The sequence below is a fragment of the Carcharodon carcharias genome, chromosome 25, assembly GCF_017639515.1.
Source record: "Carcharodon carcharias isolate sCarCar2 chromosome 25, sCarCar2.pri, whole genome shotgun sequence".
Taxonomy (NCBI): domain Eukaryota; kingdom Metazoa; phylum Chordata; class Chondrichthyes; order Lamniformes; family Lamnidae; genus Carcharodon; species Carcharodon carcharias.
In genome coordinates, this window is record NC_054491.1 from 17,927,065 (window position 1) to 17,953,995 (window position 26,931).

The 26,931-nt window shown below is 41.3% G+C and overlaps 1 protein-coding gene across 2 annotated transcripts in view; it reads left to right on the plus strand.

Annotated features, from left to right (window-relative positions):
* The window catches only part of bace1 (beta-secretase 1), a 99,015-nt gene extending 75,180 nt beyond the window's left edge, over positions 1-23,835 (plus strand). The window contains exons 4-9 of one of the 2 annotated variants that reach the window (XM_041174338.1): positions 8,169-8,306; positions 10,507-10,641; positions 10,988-11,089; positions 13,782-13,931; positions 16,299-16,470; positions 19,887-23,835. In XM_041174338.1, the coding sequence (XP_041030272.1) occupies positions 8,169-8,306; positions 10,507-10,641; positions 10,988-11,089; positions 13,782-13,931; positions 16,299-16,470; positions 19,887-20,128 (939 nt within the window). In that variant the 3' untranslated portion in view covers positions 20,129-23,835. The remainder of the gene's footprint in view (positions 1-8,168; positions 8,307-10,506; positions 10,642-10,987; positions 11,090-13,781; positions 13,932-16,298; positions 16,471-19,886) is intronic. The other variant, XM_041174339.1, reaches the window with a different exon arrangement.
* Positions 23,836-26,931: the final 3,096 nt, after the last annotated feature.

The following is a 26,931-nucleotide window of genomic DNA, read 5'->3' on the forward strand; positions in this document are numbered from 1 at the left end:
CCATAGAGTATAGAATCATTTACTTCACAGAAGGAGGCCATTCATCCCGAGTCCATGCCAGCTCTCTGCAGAGCAACCAGTCAACCCCACTCACCCGCTCGATGCCCATAGCCCTGCAAGTTTATTTACTTCAAATGCCCATCCAATTTCCTGTTGAAATCATTGATTGTTTTTGCTTCCACCACCCTCATGGCCAGTGTTATATTACTCGCTGTGTTAAAATGTTCTTCCTCACATCCCCCCTGCATCTCTTGTCCAAGTCCTTAAATCTGTCCTCCCCACCACCCCCCACCAAACCACCCCCCCCACCACCACCCCCCAGCAAACCCCGCCCCCCCCACCAAACCCCCCCCCCAAACCCCCCCACACCCCCCACCCCACACCCCCCGCCGCCCCCCCAGTCCTTGTACCACCAGCTAATGGGAACAGATTTTCCTTGTCCACCTTATCTAAACCTGTCAAAATCGTGGACACCTCTATCAAATCTCCCCTCAATCTCCTTTGCTCCAAGGAGAACAAGCCCAGCTTTTCCAACCTAACCTTAGGGTTAGAGTTGGGAACAAACATCATCCTCAGAAAAAGATTAGGGCGGACAAAATCCAATTTCAGGAGTAATAAATGGAATCGATGCAGTGAATGGAGAAAGGAGTTTCGTGCAAAGCCAGCACAGGAGAGCAGATTATAAGCTAAAGAAACCACAAGGCAAATTTTAAAATGTTGCACGTAACAGATGTGAACAAACAAACTCCTCCTTAACTGAAAGATTCACAGGAATTATTATCATTAGCGTTTCTGCATTAGAATCAATGTTTTTCAATTTATGAACCACTTTCAATTAATGAAAACTATGTTGTTGTGTTGGAAGGGTAGTTTAGCTGGAGATCTGATTCTGCCATCCAGATAATACTGAAGAGAAATTTGGTCAATAAAAAAGATTTACTTGAAAAAGAACTGCTGTACAAGTTTATTTTAAAAGTGATTATTCACTCAGGTCCTGGTCATCATAATCACTAAAGTTCTATTAGTTTTAATTATGGCTCATTGCTCTTTCAAAGAAGAGTAACTGCTAGATGCTTAAAGTCAACTTGCAGGTCCAACCCCTAGCTCAGTACTCAGCTGAAGCATCAAAGAGAAAATTAGACCAATTTATAATTGATAAAGAAATACAGGAATTTTGTTCACAGTTGAAAAATGATATTAAGCAACGGTTAGCTTAGCTCTGAAATGGGTGTAGCCAGTGACCTGAGCTAGATGGATTAGAATTTTTTTGCTCTCGTATTCAACAACTTCCATTTATATAACACCTTTATCACAGCAGAACGTTCCCACAGTACTTAATTGGGGCAATTATTAAACAACGTTTGACGCCAAGCCACAGAAGGAGAAGGTAGAGCACGTGATCAAAGCTTAGCCAAAGATGTAGGTTTTAAGGAATGGGGGGGTAGACAGCCTGAAAGGCTTAAGGAAGGACATTCAGACTTTAGGGTCTAGACAGCTAGAGCCAGGACCACCAGTGATTGAGCTCTGAGGGTCCCCAACCCTCCCCCTTTACGTGGAAGTTGCCAGACTAGCAAATGATCTCCTGACTGTTGCTGTTAGCGATACGGCCTGTGTACATAGTTCATGCATGTGCAATACCCTGACTCTCATGCCTTGTAGCCAAACCTTGTTTCCTGAACCCTTCCAGTCCTCCCATTATGCGGAAACACATTGCTTCATTGCCTATTGTGAGGTTAGCGGTATCAGAGCCAATAAAAATCGCTTGGATTCTCCATAAGTTCTGAGAGGGACAAACACAAACTGAGTGGTGGTGGGGAGGGAGCAGTGTGGTGGGGTGGAGAGAGAAACAAACCGGAAGAAAGAGAGAAACACAAACTAAGGGAGGGGGAGAGAGAGACAAAAACTGGTGCAGTGTAGAATTCATCTCTGTTTGTATGTGCGCTATTGTTTAATGTCTAGGAGTTAGGTAGCTTTGATGCTTTTCCCCGAGGGCTGCAACCTCACCTCACTGAAGCTGGGCTTCAATAGTTGTGTGTGGGAGTCAGTGAATTGAATTAGGTTTGGGTTTGGTTTTATTTATGACTTTTATGACTTGCTGTGTATTGTGAAAAGTCATAAATTGTATGGAAACTTTAGTTAGGAGTTACTTTATCGATATTGTTCTGGTTAAGTCAGTGGGATTCATTTGACGTTTCTTATTGTGATGGATACTGTAGAAACATCACATAAGCAATGATCCCTTGTTGTTACACTGCGCAGATCCCTTTAAGATTGCTGCCCAGCCTTAAAGGGAATGTTCATAGAATCAATCATAGAATGGTTACAGCACAGAAGGAGGCCATTTGGCTCATCATGTCCATGCCAGCTCTCTGCAAGAGTAATTTTAGCTAGCCCTACTCCCCCCGCTCTTTCCCCATAGCCCTGCAAAATTTTTTCTCTTCAACTTCTGATTGCTGTACAATCACGTACACATGGAGCTTAAAGGGAACATTGCACAAAAGCAGTTTTTATTTAAGCATTATTTCTCTGTAAACCTTTCTATTCTTTTTGTCTTTTCTTTCGTTTATATATTGCACTATTCATCTCACTATAAAGCACACGTCAAATGTTTTATCTGGAGCTTGGTGATACTGGGAATGCAGTGACATTTGGAAACAATGGGGAAATGTCATGTTCTGGGATTAATTAGTGTCACATGATCAAATTCCATGTGATCAAATGCCACATGTTCAAATATCCAGGAATACTTCAAACCAGAATTAGTAATTCCCGAAACAAAAATTAGTGAAATGCAAGAGTTCAGAATAGGAGGAGTGTAGAGAGCTCAGAGGATTGTTGGGCTGGAGGAGATTACCAAGATCAGGGAGGACGAGACCACAGAGGAATTTGAAAACAAGGATGAGAATTTTTAAATCTTATGCCATTGGCAAAAAAAGCATTTTTCATAATGAATTACTTTTAGGAATGCATCTCTCCCTCTCCATTTGCCATTTCCTTAAACTACAACATTTGTTTATTGCCTGTCTGATTGCAGAGAATTTTCTCCTGACCATTTCATGTCCATCAGGAACTGAATTCAGGTTGCCCCCAAGTCACTTCATCAAGGGCATTCACAGCCATCTAAGATTAAAGACTTACACTTCATCCATGCAGCCTACATTCAGTGCCAAGCCCAAAACCCAGAGTGGCATCCTGCTTCCCAATGGTTTCAGACATGAAGCAATTACACCCCATTCCCCAGTGATCATTTTCAGACTCTTTGCTGACATTCCCTCCACGATGATTTCACTATCATCAATCTTCTGATGGGTCAGTATACACCAGTGTCAGACATCTATTGTTAGCTATGAATGTGTAGATTATATCCAAGCAAGCTATTTTAGTTAAGTTTTGTGCCATGAACCACCTATGTAATATGAGCATGAGAATAAAAGTGTGAAGGAGTGTTTTCCCACTAAAGCAATGGCTCATCATCATTGTGTGCTCTTCCCAAAGGCAGGTCCTTGGCTCATAGTTTTTCCCATACCTCTCTATCCTATGGCAGTCTTTTCATTTCCAATGACTTCCTTCAATTGTCAAGCCATCCAGCACTGATATTCTCTTCCTTCTGCTTTTTCCTTCAAATCTTCCCTCCATAATATTTCTTATAAGTCCCCTTCCTCGTGAGCTGTGCTTTATCCAAACTCTCTCTCTGTTCTTAATTCCATTCAGCAAATTTCTTTGTTGGTTCACTTTACTCAGCACTCCACCATTTCTTAATTTTTCTGATCCTTTCCATTCTCCTCCAGACCCACATTTCAAAGCTGTTTAGCGAGTCAGCCTCCTCTTTGCGTAAGGTCCAAGTCTCACATCCACACAAAACAAGATTCCAAATCAAACACTTTAGCAACTGTCGCTCTGGTTGCTAACCGCAGTGCTGAATAAACAACTCAAAAGCACTGGATACATGGGTACAAATGCTCAACCGAAGAGATTGGTGATGTGCCACTTAATTCCTTCCAAGTCAGAGATGTTGAATAATTTGGTTGGAAATGGCAATAGTTATAGGGAAACTTACATTGTATTACAATTCAGGCTTTCTCCCAATGTATCTTTTGTTCAGGTCACAAAAGCATTTTCCGGATTGCCTTTGATTCAGAACCTGCCTCCTTATACATGCTGTATCTGAGATAGCTTGCCCAAGATTAACAATAATTCCCCACTTGTTGATGTCCTCCATGTTGGACATTACTTGGGATCCAAACATAAGCCCAACTGTATCAAAAGCTCAGAACAGTACATCCATACTGAAAATAACAGCCAGATTTATGTATAAAATGAATAATATATAGAAGTAATGAAAGGTAGCAAAATTCTGTGGGTTAATTACCCTTTCTTACACTGCCTGAGGAGTGACATCTACAAGATGCATTGCAGAACTTCCAAATCCCTGACTTCTACCACCTAGAAGGGCAAGAGCAGCGGGTGCATGGGAACACCAGTGCCTGCAAGCTCCCTTCCAAGTCACACACCATCCTGATTTAAAACTATATCGCTGTTCCTTCATCATTATTGCATCAAAATCCTAGAACTCCTTCCCTGATAGCACCGTGTGTACCTACACCATATGGACTGCAGAGGCTCAAGAAGGTGGCTCACCACCACCTTCTCAAGGACAGTTATGGATTGGCAATAAATGGGGGTTACCATTGACCAGAAACTGAACTGGACCAGTCATATAAATACTACAAGAGCAGGTCAGAGGCTTGGAATTCTGTGGTGAGTAACTCACTTCCTGACTCCCCAAAGCCTGTCCACTATCTACAAGGCACAAGTCAGGATTGTGATGGAATACTCTCCACTTGTCTAAGCAAGTGCAGCTCCAACAACACTCAAGAAGCCTGACGCCACTCAGGACAAAGCAGCCCGCTTGATTGGCACCCGATCCACCAGCTTAAACATCCACACCCTCCACCACCGACGCACAGTGGCAGCAGTGTGTACCATTTACAAGATGCATGGCAGCAACTCACCAAGGCTCCTTCAACAACACCTTCCAAACCCGTGATCTCTACCACCTGAAAGGGCAGGCACAGCAGATGCATGGGAACACCCATCACCTGCAAGTTCCCTCCATGCCACAAGCCAGCCTGACTTGGAACTTTATCCCTGTTCCTTCACTGTCGCTGGGTCAAAATCCTGGAAATCCCTCCCCTACACCACATGGACTGCAGCGGTTCAAGAAAGCAGCTCACCACCACCTTCTCAAGGGCATTGAGGGATGGGCAATAAAAGCTGGCCCAGCCAGTGATGCCCACATCCTGTGAAAGAATTTTTTAAAAAATGCTGGCCTTGCAAGCGACACCAATCCTGTGAATGATTTTTTTTTTAAAAGACTTTTGGCCAAAAGAACCTTCACAATACAATGTTGATGGAAATTTTCAGTGTACCCCTAGAATAGGAATCTGAAGCTAGCATTTAAGCTGAGCTGGATTTCTGCCAAGGTAATGTTACAGATATTTCTTTGAAGTCAACAACCAAACTGTGAATCAAAGTTGTTGATGAGTTGTTATTATTTGAATATTACCACACTCCTTCAAAATTTTCCGTGTGGCTCAGCAATCAAAAAAAATTAATCAATTTTACAGTTAACTTTTCAATTAGTTTCTCTTGAATTAGTTAAAGATGGAAACAAGGTGACACTTTTTAAACCGGTTATGCCGATAGGTTTGATCAGTTATCTACATTGGTCATCACTCCTACAGAAAGAGTGAAATGTACTCAGATGTACAGCTGGCTAAAAACATTTTACATTGTATTTTTCCTATCTAAAATCATCAAATACAACTACCCCCTTAGGTTGTCTGGAGAACAGAGGCTGATGGTGGAGACTGTGGTTATGGTTATATGGTTATTATGGTTATATTCTAGAGTTTCATTTAATTCTTTTTTTTTGGAGAATGAAAAAGCGATGCCCAAACAAATATTCTGCAGGGCTTAACAACATGTGATAGTAGAGTTCATAATGGAGTAGATTGTGAATGTGGAACGATGGGCCAAATGGCCTTTTCTCATGCCATCCTTTATTCTGTTCTAATGGATAGCTGCCTACAATGGAAAGATAAGATAGAAACCTACAAACTAGTATTCACACAGATTTGGGTGTCCTTGTACATGATCACAGGAAGCTAACATGCAGGCAGAGCAAGTAACTCGGAAAGCAAATGGCACATTAGCCTTTCTCATGAGGGGAGTGGAGTAAAAGAGTAAGAAAGTTTTGCTGCAATTACATGGAGCTTTGGTGAGGCCACACTTCGACTAATGTAAGTTTTTGTCTCCTTATCCGAGGAAGGATATACTTGCATTGTGGGGGGGGTGGGAGGGGGGAATGGATGCATCACAAGGTTCACTAGATTAATTTGTGGGATGAGACGGTTGTCCTATGAGGAGAGATTGAGTAGAATATTTAATGGAGTTTATAATAATGAGAGATGATCACATTTAAATGTATAAAATTCTGAGAGGACTTGACAGGGTAGATGCTGATGGAAAAGTCTGGAATTAGGTGGTCACAGTCTCAGAATAAGGGGTCAGCCATTTAGGACTGGAGGAAAAATTCATTCATGCAGAGGGTTATGAGTATTTGGAATTCCCAATCCCAGAGGTCTGCAGATGCTCAGTTGTTCAGTATGTTCATAATCACGCTCTCATATTCATGAGATCGATGGATTTTAATACAGTGAGGGAACCAAGGGATGTGGGGGGTAGATCTTATAGAATAAGAGAGCAGTCTTATTCTAGATTCTATTTCTTATGTGCTTATGTCTGCCAGTACACTGCCTCTATAGTTATATTTCCATAGCAACAAACTGATTGAAGCTTGAGGTATAAATCCAACATCTAATATTCATTAATACCCCATAGACTTGGTCAGATCTCTTGGCTCGTTCTTATAATTGTCCTTCTTGTTTTGTTTGAAAAATATATTTTTGACACCCGCGGGTTAAATTCCTGTGTTAAGTTTCTGCCTGTCATCTTTTAATATAGCCACGAAGTCATTCATCTTAAACTTTTTCCCTGTCACCCTTATGGGCTGCAAGGTGAGTTTGCACATCTTGAATAACTTCTGAGCAACTTTGTGCTCCAAATTTGCACACAAGCTGAGCTGAGTTTATTTTAAATGGGTCAACACAAATGGGTTGAGGATTGTACTAAGAATAGCACAGAAAAGAAACTGAACCTGCAATGCCTATATTTATAATTTATACAATTTCCAAGTTCGATCCAACATTGTTGGTGATTTTGGGAATCAAATTCCTTTTTCTCCTTGCTATGGTTTTCACAAGCGTATGTTTTTTGCAGTTTTGGTACTATTTCTTGAAACTGTCTAATGTTACTACAGCTGTTCCAGAAGGTGATATTCCCTTCAGACCGGTCCTTAATACTATTTGAAAACTCTCTGCTCAGGCACTGGGATGCAGTAGTTTGCCTGAGGAGATAGTGATCAACATGCCTGCTCCCTAAAACTTCTTAATTTCTGTTTGAGTAGCCATATTTAAAAAGGCAACATTTTTGTTGAAAACAAATATCAGTGGAAAATCTCTTTTTTAAAATTGTCAAATCTAATTTAATCCACCAATCCTGAACAGTTCAAATCCAATCCATTCCACCAATCCAGAGCAGGAAAATACATTTCAAAATTAAATGGGAAATGTTGGCAGATACAAGCATTTCCCAAACTTAAGCAAACAGGGAGCTGTGTCCTCATGTACCCAGAAATCATGTTCCCAACTGATGAATACTTTACAGACCCAGTCAACATTCCTTTCCTTTCATTGTTCCTGCTTGCTATTCTTCTCTTCATGTGCTACAGATACAGCAAGATCTATGAATCTTTGCTTGTTTAATAATATTTCTGTGCCTGTTTCTGAATTGAGTTGTTATTGCGAGTTGTTAGATGCTCTAATTGAATGGTGGAACAGGCTTGAGGCCTACCCATGTTCTTATGTTATTTCATATGCTCTCATCACAATTTGGGAATCGTTAACATATGCTGGACCTCTGACATTTATGATCAGTTTGCACAGTCTAAAGCTTACTTTGGCGTCTATGAATTTTCTTTTAAAGGAAGAATGTGGTTTCATTGTTGAGTTACCTTCTGACCTTGTCCTCCCCCGTTATCTCCACAGCCCGATGAAAACTTGGAACCCTTTTTCGACTCGCTGGTGAAGCAGACCCAGGTCCCCAACATCTTCTCGCTGCAGCTTTGTGGAACAGGCTTCTCCTTGAACGACTCAGACTCCACATCGTCTGTGGGAGGGAGCATGGTGAGTCTAATGTCCCCCTTCACTCCCCCACTCCACCACCCTCTGCACCTTCTGTGTTTAGACCTGCTCGCAGTTAAGTGCATCCATGGTCTGCTATTCAGGGAAAGTTAGTAATCATCTTTATTCTTCCAGCACATACCCTAGATCAGCAACTGCCTATGTTCACAAAAGCAAAATATTACAGATGCTGGAAATCCGAAATAAAAACAAAAAAATGCTGGAAATATTCAGCAGGTCAGGTAGCATCTATGGAGAGAAACCGAGTTAACATTTTAGGTCGATGACCTATCATTTAAAACTGAGATGCAAAGGAACTTCTTCTCTCAGAGGATAGTGAATGTCTGGAATTCTCTACCCCAGAGAGTTGTGGAGGCTAGATCACTGAAAGTATTTAAAGAGGAGGTAGGTAGATTTTTAGAATATCAGGGAGTTGAGGGTTATGAGGAACTGGCACGAAAGAGGAATTGAGGTCTGGGGCAGATCAGCCGTGATCTTATTGAATGGCAGGACAGGCTTGAGGGCTGAATGGCCTACTCCTGCTCCTATTTCTTGTGTTCTTATCAGAGCTGTTCTGATGCAAGGTTATTAACCTGTCTCTCTCTACAGATGCTGCAGGACCTGTTGAGTATTTCCAGCATTTTTTTTCATTTGTTTTAATAAATGCTGAGGTTTTCTGACTAGAGGTGGTCTTGTCACTGAAGCAATTGCTGAAACAAAACCTGAGAAACAGTCAAGAGATACTGAAAACAGACGCTTCTGCCAGTCTTGTACTTGGTCGACAAGAAAATTTGTGCTTGGCATATCTGTCTAAATTCCATTACCTAATGCTTGTACTACCTTCATCTGATGATGTGTATTGCAGAAGTCAAACATACAAGTCTACCTTGTAGATCTTAAAAAGTGCAGTTAATTCATATTGAAATCAGTTGACATCTCACAGAAAAAGGCAGGTTATCATTTCAAACATAATCCTTTAACGAAGCAGGACTGGAGTTTTTTTTTACTTTACTGTCTTCTGTCTACCAGTTTCTTTAAGATACACATCACTGCTGGGCAAAAGACCGCGGAATTATGAAGAGAGATTGAGTAGGATGAGTCAATGACCTCTGCAGTGTAGAAGAATATGAGGTGATCTCATTGATACATTTCAGATTCTGCCAGGGTTTGACAGGGTAGATGCTGTGAGGCTGTTTTCCCCTAGCTGGGGGATCTAGAAATGAGGGGCATAGGCTCAGGTCAAGGGGTCGGCCATTTCAGACTGAGATGAGGAGGAATTTTCTTCACTCAGAGGGTTGTGAATCTTTGGAATTCTCCCCCAGAAGGCTGTGGCTGCTCAGTTGTTGAATATGTTCGAGGCTGAGATAGTTGGATTTTTGGTCTCGAAGGGAATCAAGAGATTATGGGGATCAGACAGGAAAGTGCAGCTGTGTCAAAGATCAGCCATGATCATAGTAAAAGGCGCAGCATGCTCGAGGAGCAGTATGGCCTACTCCTGCTCCCATTTCTCCTCTCCTGAAGGAGTTGTCATCCACTGGGATGTGTCTCAGTGATAACAGCTGCCTTCTACTACCTTGTCCAATTTGGCCATTCTTTAACCATGAGCCCAGACAATGGGTGGAATTTTAAGCCAGCTGGATTTTACAGGCCCACCGAAGTCAATGGACTTTTGAACAGCTCACTGCATTTTACACCTCCACCCCCGCCATGACGGGGTCATAAAATTCCACTCAGTGAGGGTTAGTAGACCACGGATTGGAGAGAGGTCATTCCCCTCCTCACCTGGCATCTGTGCCAGCTAGAGACCAAGGCTGGCAACTCTGATTTCTCTCACTAGCTAGGGCAGAGAAAAAACAAATGTTATCCCCCTTTCTCTGCTTTGAGTGAGATCAGCTAACCCAGTATCCAAAAAAGGAACTGAACTCAGGACCATCTGGTCTGTATGGAGTAGATGGAGTTAAGATACAGATCAGCCATGCTTTAATTGAAGGGCAGAACATACTTAAGGGGCTGAATGGCCTACTGCTGTTCTTTTATATGGCTCAGTTTTCATATGAGCCATCTTAGGGAATAAAGTTTATGAAGTAGCTACAAGTGATAGCTGCAAATATGTTTAAGGTGGAAATGTTGGTGTGTTACTGAGGAAAGGGATGACTTTATGGAATATGTGACCATGTCTCGCTTTTTCGTCACCATGTTGTAGATAATTGGTGGAGTTGACTCTTCACTGTATCTGGGCAACATCTGGTTTACACCAATCAGGAAGGAGTGGTACTATGAGGTCATTATAGTAAAGATTGAGATCAATGGACAGGACCTGAATCTGGACTGTAAAGAGGTGAGAAATTCCCACATTCTGAAATACATTTCCCACACACTCAACTAAACACAAGTCATTGTGCTGGAGCTTACACAACCTGACACTGAACTTATTCTCAATAAAATACTGTGAATTTAGAAGACATGATAATATTTTGTATAAATTATACTCAACATAATTGCCAGGATTAAGTAGAATTTTGCAATTTAACGACGGGGACTGAACAATGTTAATATACCACTTGTCAGGTTCTCACTGATTTCCACAATCCCTCAACTGAATTGGTCACTTATTCTCATTTGCACATCACTCATTATGCATTTGGGCTTGAAACTCAATTGTATCTGTTACATCTTTTCTCCAGTACAATTATGACAAGAGCATCGTAGATAGTGGAACCACCAACCTCAGGCTACCCAAGAAGGTGTTCCAAGCCGCAGTGAAATCCATCAAAGCCGCGTCTTCTGTTAAGTATTGTTTCTTAAAAGGAAAGAAAGTTGATGCAAATTCATGAAGCCTATTATTTGTCCTCATTCCCCCTCCTCTAGCAATTTAGTATTTAGATTTGTTGCCCTCAAGTTATTTATAGGGCTATGGGGAAAGGGTAGGGAATGTAGCTCTTGGTTGGCACTTTCAAAGAGCTAACACAGGCACGATGGGCCAAATGAACTCTTTTGTATCATTCTGTGATTCCTTCACTTACACTCCAATTATACTGCAGTAAAAAATCTTACGGAAAGTTCTAGGCTTTATCTGCGGAGTTAGTTGGTCACAATACAGGCAATGATAGAGACTTGCGATTGGCCTCATTTAGCTAAGAGGAGGGGAAACAAAATCATGGAGTCATTTACGGCACAGGAGGCCATTTGGTCCTTCCAATCTATGCCTGCTCTCCATGGGGCAACCAGTCAGTTCCGCGTCCCCACTGATCCCTGTAGCCCTGCAGGTTTATTTCCTTCAAGCGCCCATCCAATTTCCTTTTGAAATCATTGATTGTTTCCACTTCTGCCACCCTCATGGGCAGTGAGTTCCAGGTCATTATCACTTGCTGCATTAGAAAGTTCCTCACCTTCTCCTTGCATCTCTTGCCCAAAACTTTAAATCTGTGTCCACCAGTCTTTGAACTTTTAGTTACTGGGAACAGTTTTTCCTTGTCTACCTTATTCAAACCTGTCATAATCTCATACTCTTCTAACAAATCTTCCACCAACCTTGTCCACTAGTGTTTCCTCTTTTAATCGCTGTCCAGTGATTCCTGTCGGTAAGTCCACACATCTGATATCAAGTCAAGATTGGAGTGGATTCATATTGCAATGACTCTCAAGGTTGATTATCCTGCATTTACCCACGAACCAGGTTTTACTGAATGAAGTACAGCACTTGGGTGAGATACAAGACAACCGTCACCCATATAACCGTACACCTGCATAAGTCAGCATTTGCAGGAGAGATGAAGAAAAGTAACTGCTTCTAGAATCTAGCCACTGATGACAATGCAACACTTTAAACACTTAAATGCATGGGTAACTTTAAGCTGAAACATTAATATTGGGTCCAGTCTGCCCTCTCAACTGGACGTTAAAAAAATTAATATTTTGCAGGAGAGTTCTCCCCAGTGTCCTGGCCAATATTTATCCTTGCACAAATGTCACAAAGAGTGATTATCGGCCATTATCACCTTGCTATTTGTGGAAATTTGCTGTGCCAGGTTGGCTGCTATGTTTCCTACATTATAACAGTGGCTATATTTCAAAAAGCGCTTCTGTAAGCACTTTGCAACATCCTGAAGTCGTGAAAGAGGCTATATAAATTAGATATTTAATTTATATTAATACGTAAATATTAAATATATAAACCTGTTCTTTTGGCTTTCTTTAACTGCCGATCAAACAATACAATGCATTGAGAGACAGTGCTACAAATGCTGTTTTTGGGGAGGTTTTCAGGCCTTTAGGAATTACTTTTTGAGGTACCACTTTGAGCAGTAATAAGGATGAATCCCAAATGTGACTAGCTTGAGGTCACAGCCTCATGTTCTTATGAACATGCATGATGGATGGTCTTTATTGTGCTGTCAGCTGCATGATATTAGGAAACCTCTTTGTGTACTGAGAATTCTCCATGGTTTCAGGCTTTGTCCTGTCTTCACAGTTGAAGATTGATTCCATTATTAGAAAAACTTAACTTCGAGGAAATGAAAGCAGTAGTACTGAAATCGTGGAACAGCAAAGTGGTCAAACTTACAGATGATCCAAAACTAGAAGGGGCAGCCTAATCACAAGGCATCCAAGTGATAAGCCAAAATATGTAAGTGGGTGGGCAGTACCTCAGTATAAAGTAGTTTACCTTGGAACAAAAATGATGGGCATCAGATGTACATGCTATTGAATTAGCTTAAGGTGAAGCTGGAAGAGCTGTAGAGATATGAGCAGACCTGGTGCTCAACATGCCCAACGGTTATAGTGAAGCACTTAGCACTGATCTAAATCAGTATAAGGTGATGGAGATCAGTCATTAACTATACACTGCACTGGTCTCACTTCATCAGCATGATTACTGAGATCCAGAGGAAGACATTTTATGGTCTTTGGCATCTGTGAAGTGAAAGGCTGTTGAGACTGATTCCTAACATCAAATGACTGACTTATAAGAAAAGAGGGAAGAAACTTAAGTTTTCAGCCTTGAAGTAACCAAGAAATGATCTCAGAAAGTGTATGAGGTTGTAGACAGTCATTGTCACCACTTGTGATAAAAGCAGATGTTCAAACTGACTAATAGGAAGAAATTCCTCTTCACGCACACACAGCAAATGAACATCTGGAAGGGGCCCTGCTGAATAGGTTACTAGGAAAAAGTAAAATCTGGAATCAGTTAAGAAATAGATGCTGCAATTGGGGCATGATTGTAGCTTCTTTATGGATGGATGAGCCAAATGGCCTTCCTCATTTTTGTCTGTCTGTTGTGAATTTGCAATGGTCAGACTCCCTTGTGCCATATCTTAATCTACATGACACACAAATGCATGTTTAAATGATAAATAACAGTATTTGGAAACTTGTACAACATCTGCTTTTTATTAAGGACCTTTGGGATAATGAAATATTCACGATCATCATTACTACCTCCCTTTTTTTTCAACTTTTTTTTCTTCTTGACAGACGGAGAAATTCCCCGATGGATTCTGGTTGGGTGAGCAGCTGGTTTGCTGGCAGGTTGGCACCACGCCCTGGCATATCTTCCCAACAATATCGCTCTACCTCATGGGGGAGGCCACTAATCAATCTTTCCAAATCACTATCCTACCACAAGTAAGTTAGCGAGACACTAACGAGCTGGGGTTTTTTTCCTCCCTCTCAATTCTAACATTTAATGGATTTAACCTTTCCTTAATAATGAGGGTTTTTTTGCCACATTGGTTGTATGTCCAACGTTTAGAGTTCTCGCCATTGGATAGATCGGATAGGAAGCACGAATTTCAGTTGTGAGCTGTATGTTTGAACCAAACTAACATGATGATTAGAAGCAACAACATATACCCATCCCACAGGATGGCATGAACCATTAATAGATCAAGAGAAAAATACTGTAGACGTTGGAACTCTGAAATAAAAACAGGGGTTGCTGGAAATCCCCAGCAGCTCAGGCAGCTTCCATGGAGAGAGAAACAGAGTAAACATTTCAGGTCCCTGGCTTTTTGTCAGAACTGGAATTATTATTAATCTAGCCTTCTGTCCCCTTCTCTTGTTTACCTTTCACTTTTCATATATGAGGCAGCAGTGAGATTTACAAGTGTCTTCTACTGGATCATTGTTGGATCCTGGTCCCTAGTTTAGTTGAACTAATGGATTCGGGTTGCACGCTTGTTTCAGGATGGCTGAATTGGTACCATAGCCAGAGTAGATTAGCAAACAGTTCTTATGTAGAACACATTCTACTCATTTACAAAGGAACTCCACAGTTACACTTGTGTGCTTATAACTCAAACCCTGTCTCTACATTACAGACTAACTCTAGACTACTCCTACTGACTACTAAAGTAGCCCACACTACTCTGCTATTGGATACTAAGATCATGTGATCTTCCATTATAATATTCTTCTCAAATGTATATTACACATCAAATTACCACAATCATGAAGCAAAGGAAGAGAACGGTATGAAGGGTGAGGATTATCCCAGCATCCCTAACATTCAGAAAACCCTTTACTAGAGCCTATAGGTTTGTCCAAGAGATTTCATTGCTGCTAAGAACTAGACGATAACGCAGCCTCCATAATGTTTTGCTTGCCAAGAGTGATGCATCTAGGCAATTGATTTTGGCAGATTATTAAACAAAATCAAGACCTTATATTTGTATAGGACCTTTAACGTAAAATGTCCCAGTGCACTTCGCAGAAGCATTATTAAACAAAGTATAACACCAGCCACACAGGGAGATTTTAGGTCAGATGAACAAAAGCTTGGTCATTATGGAGGCTGCGTTATCGTCTAGTTCTTAGCAGCAATGAAATCTCTTGGACAAACCTATAGGCTCTAGTAAAGGGTTTTCTGAATGTTAGGGATGCTGGGATAATCCTCACCCTTCATACCGTTCTCTTCCTTTGCTTCATTTTAAGGAGTGTCTTAAAGGAGGGAAACAAGATAGACAGGCAGAGAGGTGAAGGGTATTTCAGCACTTGGGGCCCAGGCAACTGAAAGCACAGCTCGCAATTCTGGACTGATTAAAATCAGGGATGCTGAAGAGGCTAGAATTGGGAGAGTGCGGATATCCCATAGGATTGTGGTGCTGGAGATTACAGAGATATGGATAAACTGCACAGTCAAGCTCAAACCTATCCTCATCTCACATCCATTTCATAGTAGAGGTCACTGCAGACCAATTAATAGCAAGAATCCTGGCTAACCCTGCTACCTAACTCAAGTATGCTGAGGTCAATTGTAGCATCTTCATCACAGATTTAGAAGGATGGTAGCCTAGCTGTAATGCTATTGGACCCAGACTAATGCTCATGAATTCAAATCCCACCATGGCAGATGGAGGATTTTAATTTTAAAAAATGCTATTGTTGGTCTCATTAATAAAAAAAATGGTACTACCAGAAAAAAACCCATCTGGTTCATTAATGTCCTTCAGGGAAGGTAATCTGCCATCCTTACCTGATCTGGTGTATATGTGACCCCAGACCCACAGCAATATAGTTGACACTTAATTAACCTTTGAAAAGGCCTAGCAAGCCATTTAGTTGCAGGTGCCTCATCACCACCTACTCACGGGCAATTAGGGATGGGCAGTGCTGACCTTGGCAGTGACGCCCAAATGCCATAAATAAATAATTTAAAAATGAAGGTCAGTTAGTGCAGGACAGAGCAGGAATTGAAGCTGTGATTTTCCTCTCTAGCTATTCCTAGTCCAGTCCAGGTACATGAGATGAATAATTGGATAAAGGCCTGTAGAGAAAAAAAAAAATTGCAGGGCTATGTCACTAGTAGTGGCACTAGAGAAAGCTGGCATGAACAGGATGGGCCAAATGGTTTCCTTCAGTGCTGTTACCATTGTATGATTCTTCAAAAGTCTCCACTTTCTATGCTGGCTATGAGGGTTCTACGTTTGAGAGATTTCGACCAAGTCGTGAGCATATGATGGATTTCCAGTCCTCCGTTTCTTTTATTCACAGCAATATCTGCGTCCAGTCGAAGATGTGGCCACTTCTCAGGATGACTGTTATAAATTTGCCATCTCCCAGTCTACCACAGGAACGGTGATGGGTGCCGTCATCATGGAGGGGTTTTATGTAGTCTTCGACCGCGCTCACAAACGCATTGGATTTGCAGTTAGCACCTGTCACGGTGAGTGTGACAAAATGTGTTGAAGTGCTTCCAATGTGAAAGTGATCCCCGATGGAATCCCCATTTTTCTTATAGCCCTGTTTTTCCTCCTTAGCTCTTGCGGTTCCTGTCCAGGTGCCAGCTTTAACCAAGAGTGTGAATGGTTGAGCTGCTCCCGATCCTTCCACACTGCTGCCCAGGCAAACGTGAGGCTGGCCCAAGGAGGAATGCCCATTTAATGCTTCCTTTCCATATTCATAGGAAGATGCCTACCCCACCTACCCCATACTCCCACTCTACTCCACTCCCATACCCAGCCCCCCCACCCTGCCACACCCACCCCCACCCTAACCCTAACCCACCCCTACCACCAACCTCCCCTTTTCAGGACTTCCTCACCTCAGCAAGGCTGAAATTGTAAAGTGCCTGCCAAGAATGAACCTATGCATCACCCTGCCAAACTGCTATTCCAAAAGATTACACCCTGCATCGTCCCTTATCTTTAAAATATAACATACTGTATTCAGGTAATCTTAACCTCATTCCTAGTGGGCACTGAGCCCATGAAACAAAACTGTCCTAATTTTGCTCTCATTCATTCATACCTGGTAAATTCATAGGGAGAAGCAATAGAATAGCTGATGTGGGAGATGGTGAATTGTCACATTGTTGCAGTAGAGTTGAGTTGAGTTTGGGACTGATGTATATTGTTAAAGACGAGGGGAGCTTCACTCTGCATTAGATCTGACCTGCAATTACAAGATACCAACCCAGGACACCATTCCCCAAAGCTATCATCCCTTACCTAGATAATGTAACACATGCTTCAAGCACACAGACTACACAAACGTTATAAAAGGGAAGTGTAACTCCAAGAAACAAACCATTTACAGAGAATATTCCTTGCTGATGCTCCAGATCTTGGTCCTATCTGGGCCCTCAGCTCCTGAACGCAGTCACTCATCAGGTTTGTTTTGCTGCCCAGCTCCTGGTTGTAGTCCTGATCTCTCGCTCACTCTCGCTTTCTCTCTCTCTAAGTTTCATGAGGCTTCTCAGACTCAGGGGTGCTGCCAGTTGGTTTCCAATTCCCTTCTTGGTTCCTTAGCCATCCTTCAGGACTTCAAGCTGCCCTAGGTTCCTCCCACACTGCCACTCAGAAGCCCTGGATTAGTCCTTGCTGCTTTCTCCCTCACCTCATGGCATCCGGCTCCACCCCTCAGTTTGTCAAAGGCACTGCTCCCAGCAGGGAGGGGCTCACAGGAGCCAACCAGTCTCCCAGCTCAGTGCTCTCCCCCAAGGTCGCCACATGCTGCCAGAGGATCCATTACAATAAGCACAAAATATTCACAATAAATGTACGTAGAAGAATCTCACCCAAAGGCCAGTAAAGCAGAGATAAGGAGGAACAAGGAGAAAATGAAAGTTTAAGTATCAGTAAAGGAAGATGACAAAAATGAAATCGTTCAGTGACCACAAGAATTTTGGTAGATGCAATACCTGAAATTTTATATTTGCTGTTTTCATTCAGTATTTTTTTAATTTGATAAGTGATTTAAAGTAAGTTTCTGAATGGAAGTTGTAAAAGAGTTTTTAACACCTACTTCATAGCATGTGGCTTTTATAATCAGATTACAGAATTCCCCTAGCACCCACAACACAAGCTAGGAAAAGCTACAATAACAAACATGCTTTAATATAATGTCTTTTACTTCATGTTCAGTAGATACTCAAGTCAATTGTAGGATCTACTATTAATGTTTTTATTACTTCACATACTCAGCTACTGAATAAGTAGAACATTTAAAAGCAACCAGCTGGTGTTAAAATGACTGAATTTATAGTTTGACTCAACTCAGAGCCACAACACTGCAATTTCTCTCCTTTATGGCAAAGAGGAGGAGGAAAAGGGTTTGACTGAATGTTCCCTAATGTCACCAGACTCTAAAACACCAGCAGATGCCTCAGAGAAAGTGACAATAGAAGAAGCCTGTTTGCAGGCCTCAAAAGAACAATGGTAACAGGGAAAATAGAAATATGAAAAGGATAATAATAGCTGGTTAAAAAAACAACAGTAGAGTATTTGGTAGCTTTTGAGGTGGCACAGTTTGATTAAATACCACTAGGGAAGGGGGAAAAATAAATCAGCCAATGCTCCCACACCTGCTTTTCATGTGGTGACTCCCACAGGAAAGTGTGCATGTCTGTCTTCTCTCTCCACTTTCACTCTGCCTCCCTCTCTCTACCCTCCTCACTCCCCTCTCTTCCTCTCCTCTTTCTCAGTCCCCTTTTTCTTTGCCTCTCCTCCTCCCTCACTCTACAGCTCTGCCTCCCCCTCGCTCTCACTTGCTTCCTCTCACTCCACCTCTTTTCTTTCACTCACCTCTCTTTTTCCCCTTCTCTTTTCTCTTACTTCCCTCTCTCACTCCCTCTCCCCCCTCATCCTCCTCTGCCTTTCATCCTCTCTTACTCATTCTCTCTCTCCCTCACTATCCCTATTTGGGTGAGGATAAAATCAGACTCAACTGCACTCACTGTCACATTTGCACATGAGGAACAGTTACTTATACAAAATATTTCCTGCCCTTTGTGCTCATCCTTTCCCTCAGTGGAAAAAGGTGGCTGGATGGACAAACCTTTGCATTGTCAATATAGTGTATTTCTGTAAACTGGACTTTGTTGAGTTAACTGTCCCTGGCACTAGTTCAACATCCTTGGTAATGTGCATACTTTGACTGGACAGATCCAACCACCATATCTCAATTCCCTCTTGTCCACTGACTCCATTTCAGGTACATCCCAGTTCTGTTCACACTAGCTTAATTAGATGAATCCACAGTGGGTTTGGACCGATTCAACTCCGATATTATTTTGGATGTAGATTTCCCCCACCCACCACTGGAATCTGGAATGGAAAACTCAGCTGATTTTCCTTTGTCCAACCAGTGGTCCCGAAGCTGATCATAGTGTGTTCATTGCAACAGTGTCTGAGATCAGCTATCTGAACTTGCACCTTCTGGTCTGTCTGTACAATTACACACCATCTTTACCATCTCAGCAACTGCAAGAGGCTGGCATTGTATTTAAGTTTGACCTGCAATACTATGCAGCTTATACAGAATACTGTACCCCAATTTCCCCTTAAACACTCAACAGAATTTGAATCTGGGTCAAGCAATTCCAACATTAATATTCTGGTTGGAATGAATGATCCAGGGAGCATCCTTTCAGGAACAGCAAATGAAGTTCTAAGGCTGCCCGTTATACCTGCCATTGGAGTGAAGTTTCTGAGTATCAGGACAAAGTATAGAGATAGATTAAGTGTAGAGTTAAACGTTAGTATGTATTAGAGTAACCAATGTATTGTAAAGGTTTTCTCAGTGACACCTTTCCTCCCACCTCACCAGCTCAGACACTAATGTTCTTTCCTTGGCTTTCAGTGCACGATGAGTTCCGTTCAGCCACGGTGGAGGGCCCCTTCTTTACCACAAACATGGAGGACTGCGGCTACAACATTCCCCAGACAGATGAGTCAACGCTGATGACAATTGCATATGTGATGGCAGCCATCTGCGCCCTCTTCATGCTGCCCTTGTGCCTGATGGTCTTTCAGTGGCGCTGTTTCCGTTGCCTTCGCCGAGAGCATGATGACTTTGCAGATGACATATCGCTGCTGAAGTGAATGATGAAGAACTATTCAAAATGGAAGAAAACTTTTTTTCCTTCTCCTTTTTAACTAAGAAGCAGTTTACAATGATGGATAGAAGAGCAGGTGTTTCAAGTGTCAAAATCAAGAGTTATGGCTAATTTGAGACTCAACAATTTTAGTGTAGGCAAGATTACTTCTCAGATATACAGACCCTTCCATATTACATTATCATTCATTCAGTCAGGTCATTTCCTCGAACTGTGATTGAACATGCGCAGGACAGACCAACAGCCTATTGACAGTGATGTTCGAGAGTTGAGTAAGTCAACAGGTACGCAAACCCCTCCCCACAAGAGATGTCAAACTTAATGGCAGACATCCACTTAAGTATCTCTAAAAAAAAAAACCTCTAAATATAAGCCACATGAAATATTTTTCATTTGTCAAACTCATCTTGGGTTATAACCAACAGAATTCCATCGTATGTTCTGCTGGACTAATGGAAAATATGCGAGCAGTAGAAATAATTGTTAATGACATCTGCTTGCTTATTGTTGATCCCTGGCCTGAGTAGTCTGGCAATAGCTGTTAACTCCTATAAATTGAGTGCAATACAATTTTACACTACCAGCACATTTACACTACTTTAAGGATATCATTCACAATGTATAGTGTATACATTTATGTGTAAATATCTAGAAGTGTATACATTACAGCATTGCATATTTAAGTTGCATTCCATTTACAGGGCAGCATCGGATTATTGTGACATTGCACCTCTATGTTACAATGACTTTTTTTTTTCTTTTTCCTCCTGAAGACCGTGAACCCTCGCACAAGTACCTTTTAATAGATACTTAAGCCCCCTGAGTACTTGTCCTAAGTAGCCATTTATCAAATGCCAGCCCAATAATAAATGTCCGTCACAGCTGTTCCTGATGGTGCCATTTAAACAATGGGTACTTTTCCCCACAGAGCGCATTGGATAATGATCAGTATCGGGAACTGTGGCTGATTTTCCCTACCCAAGCCTGGGCTGGTGTAGCCAGTTGTACTGTTTCCTAACTGTGAGATCAGGTAGCTCAGCACACAGACTGAGATCAGGTAGCTCAGCACAGACTGGAGATTGAACTTGGGATTTCCTGGCTTGCATGGGTCATTTACACAGTACCTTCTTCAGCTAAGCCACTGAGAGGAATCTGTACATTTGAAACATGGCTGATGTTACAGTACAACTACAACCCAATTGCCTTATACAACTCTTCTTGAGATTACCCACCTCTGGTCACTCTAATGATCTGATGATGTTTTAATAGCAGTGCCTCAACCTGGATCCAGAAGGCCAATGTTGAAGCTGCAGGTATTTGTGCGATCCTTCTGCCACACAAGTGATTTTTAACACGAGTTATATTGGCCTTATTTACATGAATGTCATATTGGCCAGTCTTTATACACCAACACCTAAACTGATTAGTCAACATTCATTTGTTAATTTGCCAAAATATTATCCATATCTAACCATATCAAACTGCTGGTAAAACTAAGTGGCAGAGTTAAAGAAGGCAACATTGCTTTGTTCACAGGTTTCACATATTCATAAAAATGGGATACAATTTATGGATTCAAGTTTTGATAACATTTCAACTTGTTCCCACAAAGTTGCTCACTGTTAACATGGATTTCAACCATTTGTTTAGTATCTGGATATTTCAGCCTGTGTTAATGCAGATTAATGCAATTGTTGGCAAAACTTATTCAATGGAATCAATTGAGGTGAGTCTTGCACACTTGGCCAAGGACAAGATGGAGGTTGTGTGACTGTAATTATAGGTGGTCTGCAATAATGTGTTACCAGTACTTTTGTGGAGCATATTCTGAAGGAAACTTGATGACAATCGTCAGTACCCTGGGATGAGCTCAAGGCAGTACAGTCCTAATAACTGTAACATGGCTCAAGACAGCATAGAGACTGGGTAGTGTTGCAATGGGGGAGGGAAGGAAATAGCAGAAGGAGACATATCAGGGAAAGATAGAGAGGAGAAGAGACCAGATTTTGAGGAGTGAAGGACGAGGAGGAAGGGAAGGGCAATGATAGGATTGGTAAAGGAGACAACTGATTCAACTTCCAGTGGGAATAGAGAAGACACAAGGTGCATTCATGATGGTAGCAAAGGAAAGAGACTGATCTGGTTCACCAGGTGAGAGGGGGTACTGGACATAGTCATGATGGAAATGAATTAAGGTGTTGATGGAAGAATGAAAGAGAAGGAGAGTAATTGAGTGGTGACAGAGCAGAGACATGATAGGGAGCCAGAAAGGACAATAACAGAATCACATGGGAAGGAAAGTTGGCTCAGTAAGGGAGTGCTGCACCGTTCCTACAGATTGGGGAAAGCAAATCTTTTTTTTTTCAGGCAGACAACACAGTGCAGAGGCACTAATAACAGCTTCCTGCTGTTAGCCAAAGAAATTGGCTATTTCTTAAGTGACAAGAGTGTAGGGCAAATGTCTATAAATAGAAAATTTGTGCATCTAGCCTGCATCTGTCCCAGTGTAGATATCACACTTGAATGTGTCCAAAGCATTTATAACGACAAAGAAAGCCAGCCATTTTCAGCTGTTTTTTTTCTGACTTTTATAGCTTGGCCTTTCCTCAGTGACAGAAGGCGACACGTTTACACACAACTGTCAATCTTCAGCAACTCTGCCAACAATGAGCTGCAATGGACTTCCGAACGTGCTCATTGGCATCACTCCCCCCGTAATATTAACCGAGCAATTAAAGGGGACAGTCTACGTTAAACATAGCTCCATTTTAGCAGCTAAACATTACCAAGTATGATCCCATTCCCAGATTATTCATGATCAGTGCCTCAGGAGATCAGCAATACCTTTGAAAAAAAAAAGCACCATGGTTCCTCCACTTGCTCAATATCCTAGCTAGATTTACAATTCTGTTTTATTATGGAAATTAATATTTGTCAAGTTCTAAAATCTCTGAGAAAAGTTACCTTTGACCTAACAGAGGTTGTAAACGTTAGGCTGATTACTAACCTGGTTAATTAAGAAAGCGAATGCACACTTAAATTAAACCTACAAATTGGCTATGAACGTGGATCTTTTCAATGGGATTTTGCCCTCCTTCCATCAGTTTTTCCCTTCCTGATTTGAGCAGAATTTACAGGCAATCTATATTAAAATGATGCCCTAATTAAAACCGCGTCACAGGTTGAGTTCAGCTCAGATACAGGCCAATATGAGTTTAGAGCCATCATCCGTTCAGTAGATACAATTATACCAAGTGGTTCGGGTCAAAATACACGGCTAGGGTTGTTTCTCTTATAGGCCGGGATTTTCCGGCCCCATTGCGGACGGGACCTACACAGGCGAGGCAGCGCCCCAGCCAGAAGCCCATTGACTTGCGGTGGGACCAGATGTTCGCAGCGGCGGGCAGGTGTGGAAAATCCCGCCGATGTCTTTTACTCATACGAGTTCTTCATAATCCAACACTGATTTATAAAAGGGAAACAATTGGATTGTGGCCGAACAAGTTATATTCCGCGCCTTACTGCTAACTTGCAAACTGCACCTTGCGATCTTCCTGACCGCATCAACAAAAGAGCAAAATTTACAAAATTAATTTAATTGCAACTTTGATATTCAAGGGAGTATCTCTAAATTAAAACAAAAAGCGATGGAAGAACTCAGCAGGTCTGGCAGCATCTGTGGAGAGATAAACAGAAGAGTCATACAGACTCGAAATGTTAACTCTATTTCTCTCTCCACAAGTGCTGCCAGACTTGCTGAGTTCTCCCAGCATTTTCTGATTTAATTTCAGGTTTCCAGCATCTGCAGTATTTTTGTTTTTAATCTTAGAATATCTGTAAATGCCCATACAAACTGATACATCATTACAAGAATCATGCTGCATGTTGGTACAGATTAGCCCCAATCTTTGTAAATACATAAATTTAGAACTCCTGAAGAGTTCTAATGAGGTAAATGTGCCCACTCTGCTGCAATGGGTTCAGGACAGTCTGAAGTGCTGAAAGGAAAAATAGGACAGAGTGTAGAAATTTGGCAATCCCACTTAATTGTGTAACAAAAATTGTTGCTGTTGGAAAAATATCACATAGATAGTGGGGGGAAAGGATGTTTATAAATTGGAATTAAGGCACCTGTGTTGGGCACACTACAGGGAGATTTAACCTGCAACTGATTAATACAAATACATTGGGCCTGGATACATTTCACAGACTAGCTAACTGGGGCATCACAAGTTTGATGCTATTCTCATCCACTGTCCATACATGCATACTGTCCAACAGAATTCACTGAATTGTAGTCAGGACTGAGGGCACTAAGACATACTGTAGCTGAAATTAGCAAACTCTGAGCAGACCAGGGATTAATCATATTACCTGCTTGCTTTGTGTGCTCCAACACCACTCAGGACCCAACTTACGCTTCAAAGGTGTTCCTCAGAAAAAAAAATATTGTTAAACGGCAGCTCAATTTACAAGAGGTTTTTTTTTATCAGAGACTGTGAGAAGCCATGCTCCTACAACACAAGCTACGGTGAGCATCTGTAGAGAGGACGCTTCAATTTAATAGAACAGCTGGGGGCCAACTCCACATTTAAGCATCATGGTGACAGCAGTTTAATCAACAGTGGATATGTTCCATCTAATTTGCCAAACAGCTGCATCATCTAGTTGGTGGTCTGTAATTTGGGAAATAAACACTCCTCCTCCCCCTATGCCTAGAAAGTTACTGATCTGCCATTAAAACTTCATCTTGAACTTTCAGGCTCTGAAGAATGGTGCAGTGATAGAATGAGCCATAAGGAATACATATTAAAGTCACCCAGTTCATTTACAGAACTTTGATACCATTCAGAGGAGCAGCAATGAGCATATTGTTTATAACTTACTTGCTTCTAAGGTGTGTCATAGTCATTGGTCCCAGATGTGAAATATCCTCCTTTCTTCAACTAGTCAGTAGAATCACTTATGCAGAATTATCAGTTACAAAATTCAGTGATATCTGATTGAAATGATTAAGAAAAAGAGAGAAATGGGCAAGCTAGAGTTATTTTAAAGGGCAAAAAGCTGAGTGATAATGGAATGCCCTGCTAGAAAACACTGGTGGGAGAAAGATCCTTAATAACTTTTAAATAGAAGTGGATAAATATTTGATAAAGCAGAGTGTAAAAAAAAAGAGTATGAGAAAGGGATTTGCAGAGAGCTGGCATATGTGTAATGGGCCAAATGGTCTCTTGCTATAAGATTCTGATTCTAATGCAAACTTTCAAACTTGTTTTACGTAATATTATGTGGTACTTATTATAGGTGAACAGGCCATTCGACCCAGTGAGTTCATGCCAGTGTTCATGCTTCTCATGAGCCTCCTTCCATCCTTTTTCAACATATCCTTCTGTTCCCTTCTTCCTTGTGTTTATCTAGCTTCTCTTAAATGCATCTATGCCATTCACCTCAACTACTCTTGTCGTAGTGAGTTCCACTCTCTGGAGGAAGAGGAGTCCCTTAAGTTCCCTATCAAATTTATTAGTGACCATCTTATATTTATAGCCACTAGTTCTGGTCTCCCCTGCAAATGGAAATGCCTTTTCTATGCTCAATCTGTCAAACCCTTTCACGATCTTAAAAGACATATATTAAGTCACCCCTCAATCTTCTCTCTTCTAGAATAAAGGGACCAACCCTGTTCAATCTATAACTATGACAGTTCAATCTATGACAGCTATAACTTCTCAGTTCTGCCATCATCCTTAAAACATATTTTTTATCGCCTCCATTGCCTCCGTATCCTTTTTTTTATAATATGGGGCCCAGAACTGTTCACAGTCCTCAATGTGTGGTCCAGCCAAGGTTCGAGACAAGTTTAAATAACTTCCATGCTTTTCAATTCTGTCCCTCTGGAAATGACTCCAGTGCTTTGATTTTTTTGATAATTATCTTGTTAACCTGCATCACAACTTTTAATGATTTTTGTAGCCCAATGTCCCTCTTCTTTTCCCCATTTAGATCCTTATTCTCCAAGTAGTGTGTGGTCTCCTTAAATTTCCTATTAAAATCTACCACCTCACACAGCTATATTGAATGATCAGTCATATTTTTTTAATCAAGTAGAAATCAAAGATACTGTCCCCTCATTACATTAACTCTTAAAAAATGTATGTTCTTTTATTTTAAAAAGTTCCAAACTTTGATTGGACTTAATAGTGATGTGATTAAACTATGATTAGTTGTGCCATAAAAAAAAGACAGAGATTCCAAGTTTTTTGAGCACTTTCTTGCTTGATTAAAATTGCATCTCAAGTCAAGCTGCTATAGTTGGCCTCAGCACCCCTAGACCGGGGTGGCATAAGATTAGCTGGAGTTCCTATTCAACAATGCCTGCTGCCATTGCAAATATGTGTTCAAGAGTGGGTTTAGCTAGGACCTTCTTCCATCCAATTCTTTAATAGCCTTGCCTACAATCGTCACAAAGACTCTCAAATAAAAATTGACCACTTGAGTAAAGAACTGAGTAAAGAGGGACTCTTAAGTATGGCATCCATGAAGCCGTACTCCTGCAAGGAGTAAACATGAACATGCAAAGAGGGGATGCAGAAAATTTGCAACTAACAAGTCTATTTACTAAAGTGATTTTGTTTCTATGGGGGAAAAAGTGCATGGAATTGAAGTGTACAATCCCAACATGCTAATCAAGATCCCAGGAAATCCCTTAATACAGTGTATAAAAACAATGTGTGATTTATTCAATCACCTGTAAGCAAATTAGTTTATTTGCAAACAGGCAGATATGTACAG